The sequence below is a fragment of the Poecilia formosa genome, unplaced genomic scaffold (assembly GCF_000485575.1).
Source record: "Poecilia formosa unplaced genomic scaffold, Poecilia_formosa-5.1.2 Scaffold739, whole genome shotgun sequence".
Lineage (NCBI taxonomy): Eukaryota > Metazoa > Chordata > Actinopteri > Cyprinodontiformes > Poeciliidae > Poecilia > Poecilia formosa.
The window spans coordinates 7,109-16,976 of record NW_006800678.1 but is presented as its reverse complement, the minus strand read 5'-3'; the positions used below and the strand labels follow the sequence as shown (position 1 = coordinate 16,976).

General features: G+C 48.2%; 1 protein-coding gene across 1 annotated transcript in view; it reads right to left on the bottom strand.

The window, feature by feature from the left end:
• Positions 1-5,173, bottom strand: part of LOC103131288 (choline transporter-like protein 1) — a 9,645-nt gene extending 4,472 nt beyond the window's left edge. Inside the window, exons 1-9 of the mRNA XM_016666542.1 lie at positions 4,351-5,173; positions 3,947-4,036; positions 2,896-3,038; positions 1,407-1,543; positions 1,067-1,160; positions 824-993; positions 651-740; positions 419-579; positions 95-323 (exon numbers count right to left, since the gene is read on the bottom strand). Coding sequence (XP_016522028.1) covers positions 95-323; positions 419-579; positions 651-740; positions 824-993; positions 1,067-1,160; positions 1,407-1,543; positions 2,896-3,038; positions 3,947-4,036; positions 4,351-4,374 — 1,138 coding nt within the window. The 5' untranslated portion in view covers positions 4,375-5,173. The remainder of the gene's footprint in view (positions 1-94; positions 324-418; positions 580-650; positions 741-823; positions 994-1,066; positions 1,161-1,406; positions 1,544-2,895; positions 3,039-3,946; positions 4,037-4,350) is intronic.
• Positions 5,174-9,868: the final 4,695 nt, after the last annotated feature.

Here is a 9,868-nt window from a genome sequence, read left to right as displayed (position 1 = left end):
CTGAGGTCAGTAACTAAGGTTTGAATTAGGTTTAAGGTAGGATTAGCTATAAACTTGAGGTTTAAGGAAAATTTAGAGTTAGGTTAAAGAAATTAAGTGTGTGTGCATTTGTGTGCGTGAGTGTGTGTGGACCAACCGGTGGTTCCCAGGAAGAGCAGAACCAGGATCCAGTAGACCCAGAAGAGGAGCAGGGCGAGGAAGGTGATGAAGGGCTGCAGGGTGAGCAGCGGCAGGTGGATGAAGACTTTTCCTGCGACGTGGAACAGAGCGATGGTGAGCGCCACGCGCTTCCGCATGAAGAGCATCAGCAGCAGCAGGATGATCTGTACACACACACACACACACACACACACACACACATACACATTCAGAGCTAAAGCACTGGCTCTGCATTTTCTGGTTCTGGTTCGGTACGTACGGTGAAGATGGTGGCGGCGGCAGCGTAGACCAGCAGCGCCTGGCCGCCGTCCCGCTGCCCCTCCGGTGCCTCCTGTTTGGCCTCCGTGGGGTCCTTGGAGGACGTGTCGTTGGCGTACAGCCGGTGGTCAATGTAGAGCCACCAGAGGACGCTGGTTCCCGCTGAGACACAAACACAGCATCACACAGGAAGTGACCTCACCTGTCCCACAGCACACAGGAAGTGACCTCACCCAGGGAGCCCAGCACCACCAGCGAGGTGAGGATCCAGACCAGCACGGCCGAGATGTAGCGGATAATCACCATCAGGACCATGGACAGCGCTGGAAGACAGGGCACAGCGGTTAGGCTACAGGAACTGACGTCACAGCAAGGCGGAAGTGACATCATGGCCGCCGGTGCTTACCTAAGGCGAGGACACAGAGTCCGACGATGATCTCTTTGCTGGCGGCGACGCCGGCGATGAGGCGATGCAGGACGCTGCTGTCGCCCACGAAGGTCACCACCGCCTCGGCGAACCGGGCGTAGCATGACACGTCCACCGGCGTGCAGCGGTTGAAGAGCGGTAGCGGCTTGCTGGGACAGACAGGTCAGAGGTCAGGGGTCAGAGGTTAGAGATCAGGGGCAGATGGCGGAAAGCGCCCCCTACCTGCGGGGGACAGGAAGCTTGGGACACCTGGAGAATCGCTCCAGTAGCGCCGGGTAACGATGAGCCGGCAACTCATAGGAGCAGAGCTCTGAACCTGCAAACATGGAGGACAAGCTCATCTTCATTGCATCATCATCATCTTCATCGCCATCATCATCATCTTCATCATCATCTCCCCTCAGTTAGCACACCTCCAGCACCGAGGAGGTGTGCTCCAGACATACTGCAGCTCATGGAAACACTGAGCCAGGATCAGTTCCTGCTGAACAGGAAGCTGCTGGAGCTTAAGGTGAGGCCCAGGTGGGCGTGGCCAGGTGGGCGTGGCCACGGGTTAGCTCACCATTGGTCATGGCGAACCTCTTCAGGTCCTGGTGGGTCTTCAGCTCCTCGGGGGGGCACAGGGACACACACAGAGCCATCGACTTGATTTTCCTCTGGACGATGTCGATGTTGCAGGGATCCAGGAAGAAGACGAACCTGCAGGGGGCAGCAGAGAGTCAGGCGAGAACCACCGCCCTTCAGGTGACCCTCTATGACCAGTTGGACCAGAACCAACACAACCAGTAGAATGTGGACGTGGGACCAATGGGACATGGAGACAAAGAGATGGAAAACTGAGTGTGATAACCAGAACCAGACAGAACCATAGCGACCCGGTCCAGAACTGGACCTCAGACGTCCTTCCAGTCCTCAGTCTGTTTCTGCTGCGTCTGTCCAACGGATCCATCATCCTGAACGTCTCAGGAAGTCGGCCTGAGCTGATCGGCCTCCTGCAGGTGGAGCTGCAGGTAAAAATAGGCTCTGTGTGTGTGTGTGTGTGTGTGTGTGTGTGTGTGTGTGTGTAAGCAGCTCTGCTGATGAGTCACAGCTTTCACCATCTGTCAGCATAAAACTCTCCCACAGGACCTTGAATGCACCATGTGTTCAAGTGCCAGAAGGAGCCACAACACTGAAGCTATTGTCACAGAGTTGAAGTAATACTACAGTATCACAGAAATACTATGGTAATACTACAGTAATATCACAGTATTACAGTTATACTACTCCAGTAATACTACAGCAATGTTATAATACTGTAGTACTACTTTTTTACTTTATTACTATGTAGCCTTACAGGTCCACATTACACAATAAGTCACTATCCTAACACTATAGCACTGCTACTGTATTACTGTAGTATCACTGTAGGATTACACAGTACTGACGAACAATGAAACTCTGCAGTCGGCTGCAGAGCAACAGAAAGTTCTGCTCACTGGAGAACATCTCAGACGTCAAGGTCAGAGGTCAAAGAAATGATCAGAAACCCCAGAGCTCCAGCTCAGACTCTGCAGGCCTCAGTTAATAGGGTAAAGGTCAAAGGTCGTGACCCTGAACCAAGATGGCAGCTTGGAACGGCTGAAAGAGAAAACCTCTTGTTTAGAAACAAGATGGCCGCCAGACTGAGGTTAGCACTCATGCTCTTAGCTGAGTGTCTTGATTAGGGTGTTGAAAGTCTCATCGCCTGAATACCGCAGCTAGGAGTAATGGAACAGAACCAGGATGGACAGAACCAGGATGAACAGAACCAGGATGGACTGAACCAGGATAGTAAGAACCAGGATGGACAGAACCAGGATGAACAGAACCAGGATGGACTGAACCAGGATAGACAGAACCAGACTCAGCAGATCAGAGCCGCTCGGCAGTTGTGAGCAGTGATTGTTTGGTCTAGTCAAAGTTTGGTTGGACCTTCAGGGAACTGAGCAGAACGTTGGATCATAACAGAATCAATGGCACCTCGGACTGTCCAGAACTCCTGGTTCTGGTTCCGCTCAGTGAACACTCACTTCCTGTCGGTGTGGTCCAGCCCGCTCAGCTGCACGCCTTCGATCCGCTCGTTACGCCGGCCGCAGGTGTTGCCGTAGCTGTCGTAGCCGAAGATGAGGCGAGCGGCGCCGCCAGTGGCGATGGTGAAGCCACAGATGCTGCCCTGCAGAACACCATCAGAACCTCATCAGAACTTTATCAGAACCTCATCATATTACTCCATCACTCCATCTGATGGACCCCAACCAAACATCAACACTGACTGTAATCATCTAGGTCAAACCTCCAGCCAATCAGAGCTCAGTGGGAGGAGCTGTGAGCCAATCAGAAACCATGTGGATGCTGTAAAGTTCTGCTGTGGTGTGTAGCAGACTGCATCTCCATGACAGATTGGACCTTCGGTTCCACTGCGGGGAATGAATGTCGTAAATACAGATTCTGGTTAAGGTGTAAAAAAACCCTATCAGCAGAAACCTGCGCTCTCTGCTGTCCCTGAATGCAGCATCAGTCCTGCCCATGAAGGACGGGTCAGGAAGGTGTTTGGGGGTCACCTGATGTTGATATTCAGATAAACAGTCTGCTGGTGACAAAAACTGAGATGGATTTGGATCATTAATGTTACTGAGGAAGCATCAGGGTCAGTCCAGGAGGGTCGGAGACAGAAATACATTTCTGTTGCAGCACATCCTGCAGAATGAAGATGTTTTTATATAAATACACCTGGAGGTGTCGCTCATTTCTACCCACAGATCTACCTGAAGTTCTTCCTCCATGTGAACAGGTAAATGAGGTGCTACAGCCTGAATTATCAACACACTGTACACACCTACTGTTCATGTATTAAAGTAGTTTTATAGTAGTTATAGTACCACTGGATTGTTATAGTCATGTTATAGAAAAGCTGCAGTACTGCAGAAGTATTTAGAGTACTACAGTACTCTGTAGTACTGTGGTGGTGATCCTGTAGGCAGCATCTGTCTGGTTGGCTCTGCTGTATCACAGCGGTATTACAGCAATGGTACTGATCGCGGCTGTATTCAATCGGTGGTATTATGGTCTGTCTGTGGTTACCATGCCGACGCAGAAGACGGTGAAGAGCAGGAACCAGGGCAGGTCGGTGCAGCTCCGGTCCTCCAGCGGTCTCCATTCTCTCTTTGTCCGCTAAAACAGACACAAACACGGTCACAGTGAGCGTTGAGCGGGGCCTGGGGGACCGGGCCGGGCCGGGCCCATCCAGCTCGGTTCCTCCATTAATCCGAACCCTGCTGGGGTTCGGTTGGCCCTGTTGTTGACCAGCAGCGGCCCGGTAACGGCTCGGTAACCGAGATGCTGTAATTGGATTAAGGAGCTGCTGGCCGTAATCCCAGCTCAGATCGGGCCTTTCTGCTCCAGAACCAGTCTCCATCCCGTTACAGTGTCAGCCCACAAAGTAGAACACACACCGGACCGAACCGGACCGGACCGGGCCTGCTTACCTCCGCGCTCCCGCAGCATCCCATTGCAGTCAGGATGGACGCGCCCGGAGCTTCACGGAGCTTCACGCAGCCTCAGCTCGGCAGCAGCGGGGGTCTGAGGCTCTGCAGGCGGGGTGAGGAGGCGGGCGGCCCCGGGGGAGGCTGAGTCCGGACGGTCAGACGGAGCGCTCCGGTCCGCTCAGCATGCCACGGTGGGAGCCTCCTCCGATGACCGAACCGAGCTTGGATTAACGGCCGAGGATTTGTCCGCCACACATCCTGGTGGACTGACAGGTGCAGCGGCCATTCATCTCATTGCGCGTGCGCAGTGAGCGGCCGTGCGGAGCGGCGCTGCAGCTGCAGTACCTGCTGTGACCACTGAGCGGACAGTAACTGCAGGGTGGCGCTGTTTTCGTCGAACCGGTGGAGTCCAGAACCTCCTGGTTCTTTTCTGACGGTCAAAGAGAACCGACTGTCCGAACCCAGGCGCCCTGCAGGACCCACCGGTCCACCTGTGTCCACCTGTCCAAACTGTCCCAGCTTCCTTCAAACCCACCAGAAATGAAACCTGTTCAGGACTAACACCTGAGCCTCTGGCAGAGGAGACCGGCTGTCTCTGAACCCTGCAGCATAAATATCCTGATAGATTAGCATTTACTGTAAAAATTATTCAAGTGTGGATACAAGCATAAACATTTCCATATTCATTCCTCAGGCCGTTTGTTTTCTTGATCTTTAATCCACTACAGATCTGCTGTTGTTCATGGAGAAGCAGCATTCGACTTCTATGCACCACAAATCTGGACAAACTTCCAGAAAACTGGAAAACAGCCAAAACCCTGAGTTCCTTTAAACCCAAACTAAAACCCAGCTGGTCAGAGTTGTTCTTGAACCACAATAAATGGAACATTGATGAATATGTCTGATGTGTATTGATGATGTTGATGATGGCTCTGATCAGCATGTAATAGTTGTCACTGGTTTCTCAGCTGTCAACTCTGTGTTGACTCATGATTTTTTATTTTTGTGTTTATGAAGTAAAGCTGTTTGAACTGCCTTGAAGCTAAATTGTGCTACTCAAAATAAACTTGGTTGATTGATATTTCCCAGGACGATGGTCATTTTTCAAGACGTTATTTTAAACTAATCGTTGCCATAAAATGTTTCCCATTTTAATAACTTGAATGAACTTTAAAGTAGTAATGTAGCAGATAGTTGGAGTGGACTTTCTATTGTTTTTTCCCAGGATGCTTAGCGGCATGCTTTTGTTTCCCCTGTGGGACCATGAGTGAGATGAAAGTGTGTCACATGAATCTGCCTCTTGTTACCTTTTTAAAAAGGCAGCTTCTGGGAACATCTGGGCCAAGGTAGGTTCTTCTATCTGCATGTGAAATGTTTTGATGACATGCTAAATGACCTACAGATCAGATTTAGACACACAGACCACTGGGGCCTGATCCCACCTGGTGCTGCCACAGACGGACCGGGCCAAGCTGCCGGGTCCAGAACACAGAACAGGAGCCAGAGATGCAGCTTTGAGTGACTGTGAGAACTGCTGCAGCGTTTAAAGACGTCACGTCTTTGTTTTACTTCTTCATCAACACAGAGCTCACTGTTCAAGGCCTCCACCAGGCACCACACACTGTACATACCACACACACACACACACACACACACACACACACAAGTTTGTGTTGCTATCTTTATGGGGACTTTCCATTGACTTCCATTCATTTCTACAGCCTAAACCTGACCTTTACCCTTTTCCTAACCCTAACCAACCAAAACTCCATTCATACCTTAGCCCTAACTCTGACCCCTGACCCAAAAACAGGGTTTCCCCTTGTGGGGACCAGGCTCAGGTCCCCACGAGGGGCAATTGGTCCCCACAACGTAGTATATGTCAGGAAAATGGTCCCCACAAGGTATTACAAACAAACGCACACACACACACACACACACACACACACACACACAGCAGTAACTAAGGACAGTGTTTGAAGCAGCTGTAAGGAGAACCTCAGACAGATAATTTGACACAAATATCAGCTGCTGAGAGGCATTCACTGAACTCAGGAAAAATTATACACAGCTTGGTAGCTAACTGAGTAAAGGAAACTAATCTACTGATCTTAGATCTCAGGAGATTCACTCAAGATTGGACCAACTTCAGTTTGTTACCTTCAAATCAGATCTTCAAAACAGACCAGACTGCTCCACCAAGTAATTTACAACCAAAACCAATAAAGAAGGAATTACTGTAAACTATGTCTAAGTTGATTTTAAACTAACTTAAAGCTAAGCTATCTTCAAGCTAATTTTAATCTATTTCAAAGACTATCAACTAACTGTAAGCTAGCTTGCAGCTAGCTGTAAGCTTACAGATTTTTTTTTATTCTGTCAGTCTCTGTCCTCGATATAACTTACTAAACAGTAAAACAACTTTGAACTTAAACCTTTATGGATCTAGCAGCCTTTATTTGTAGTTACCAGACAGGAAATGGGCAGCAAAGGTCTCAAGGTGGGAATCAAACCCAGGACGGCTCCATAGAGGGCTGTAGCTCACCATGTGTAGCGGTTGCTGCACTACACAATGGCCCTTAAACTTACATCTTAACTTTGAGCTAACTTTCAATAACTAGTCTAACTTTAAACAAACTTGAGGTATCCAGCTAGCTGTATGCTAATTTAAGCTAAAGCTAACTTTAGGGTAACTCTAGAATAACTTCAAATTAATTTTAGGTAAATTGTAAACTAGTTTAGCTATAAATCAACATTAAACTAAAAATAAATGATGTTAAAGCATTTTGTAAGTGAGTTGTAAACAAACTGTTAAATAACCTTTTAACTTTAAGCTTGCTTTACTGTAACATATAACTCCATCATATCATAACTGCCATAAAGTACATTTATGGCAGTTATGATCAACTAAATGGCAATACTGGTTGGTTGGTTGGTCAGCTGGTCAGTCAGTCAGTCGGTTGGTCAGTTGTTTCAGACAGAGTCCTACAGAAAACTTCAACAGTCGTCTGAGAAATCAGAAATCTCAAGAATAGCAGAAGACCCGGATGATTCAGTCAGCTTAGTTTGGATCAGGAGTTCCCCTGGACTGGGTCTGGACTGGGTTTATCTGGTCTGACTTCTGTTCTGACAGAACCAGCTTCTATGCTTCTGCTAAACCTTCAGACTTCAAACTCAGTAGAGGAACCGATTCCCTCTGCGAAACCCAACAGAACTCTACAGAACCCAATAGAACCAGCAGTAAGCAGACCCACATAACAGTTAAATAGAGATCTGTCCTCAATACTTGACCTTCTGTCTGAGTCGGACCTGCTGCTGAGAGGCTGAAGAGATCCGCTTCGAATCCATGCTGGATCCAGGTTTTGATGGTTCTGGTGGCTCTGATGGTCCCAATGGTTCTGGTGGCTCTGATGGTCCCAACGGTTCTGGTGGCTCTGATGGTCCCAATGGTTCTGGTGGCTCTGATGGTCCCAATGGTTCTGGTGGTTGTGATTCACCAGCAGAGTCCTGGTGCTGCTGTCAGACTCAGGACAACAGTGATGTGGGTCTGATACACAACAGAGCTTTTGTTAAGTTGTTGACTGTTGTACCAGGCTGAACACTGTGTGTGTGTGTGTGTGTGTGTGTGTGTGTGTGTTTGTGTATTTGTGTGTGCGTGCGTGGCAAATGAACGCTGGAAGACTGACAGAAATCCCACGCTTTGAGTGTAGCAGTGCCCCCTGCTGGTTGTGTCAAACCTGAATGCCTCATATTGATTGTCTGGTTCATATGAAGACACGAGGGACACATGGAGACGTGAGATCTAGTCGCCATCTGGTCAGACTCCATCCTCCGCATTTGAGGACAGTGTCTTAACTCAGAGCCACTTTTGCCTGACAGACCACAAGGTGGCGCTTTGGTTCCGTGTGAGTGGAGAGCAGCAAAGCCTGGATGTTGTAGTCCAAGTAAGCCCCTGGTAGATCTACAAATCAGTTTGTTCTGATCCATTTCTATGGAGAGAAATTCCATCCAATATTTCAGTAAGCAAAGATCGCGTTTCAAAAACTGAAACTGTTCATTTAGGTTAGGTTCTTAGGTATTTGCAGCAAACAAGATGGTGTATCGGTCAGGATACAGGAAGGAGGACATGAGACCAAAACCTGCTGTAGATGTGAGCTGGTTTATTTGCCTTGATACTCAGTGCTGCCAGCAGTCTGCAATAACAAATAAATTGCCATTAGGCCTATGTATTACAGCAATAGAGGTTCAACTAATACAAACTCAGTGAAAGCCCACAAACAGACAATCTTTTGGCTGAATTTAACATAAGAAGCACTTTGGCGCCGTCATGTGGCCAGATAAAATCCCTACACAATGGCGGCAGCTGGCAGCGCATGCACTTAATTACTATGTCTGCCCTAATAACTCGATGGGAAGCAATATCAGATGCAGCCGAAATGCAGTTAGAAATAATGGGTTTTAAGGTAAATCTACAAAGGCTGAGCAGGCTCAACTGAGTTCCCAGCGCTCAGAGAGCCCACAATATCCCGTAGTTTATATAATCATATAATAAACTGAATCTAGAATAAACAAACAGAACGCTAAATGCGATAACTTACTTTCTGTCATCAACTTAACACTCGGAGCATCACTTCTCAAGACTACACCAAGAATGTGGTCTCACATGCAGAAAAATGCAGCGAACTGACTCGGAAGTAGAGTACTCTCAAGAGCGGTCTATGGGTGCAGTGAGTGCAGTACTAAACTCAGGCTTACCTGTCCTAGCCTCACTTCCTACGACAGTCTCTAAACCAATATTACAAAATAAAATACAGAAATATCAGTGCCTTTTATACAGAAACGCTGAAAAATTAAACTTTTAAAAACTTCTCAATCAAGAAATAATTTTTTTAGGAGCAGCATTGATCCAGTTTTCTATTGACTGATGATGGCAGTGCGACCAGATGACGACCAATCAGAGCAGCAGCAGGCTGGGAGGGGCGGGACTCTAACGTCTGCTGGTTAATCCCAGTTCAGGGACTGGTTTCACTGGTGGACATAGGCGTAAATCTTCGGAGGTTTGGGGGGGGTTTGGACCCCCCACCCCCCAATTTTGGAAAAGTCTAGAATTGCCATCCTTCCAAGAAATAATGAAAGAAACCCTTGTATTTAATCAATATCAATATAAAAAAGGCAATAGAAACCAGTGCCGATTCTAGTGGTGTATCTCAGCACCCCTGAATAGGGTTGAACCGATACATAACTGTCCGATAGACATGCCTATCATACACACATCAACACTAAGTTTAACAATAATGGCCAAAATAAAACAGGAAACATTGAGGTCAGCAAAATTCTCGTGGCGGGAGCTGAAGGACCCCAGAACGCTACAGTCCCGGTCATAGACATAATATAAGAGTAGACCCCGCATTGGCCGCTGCGGCGCAGGAAATACGGCGGAGGGATATGGGAACAACAGCAATGCACAGTGGCTAACCTCTCTACGAGAGGACCACAGCAACCTCCCTGAACAAGCCCC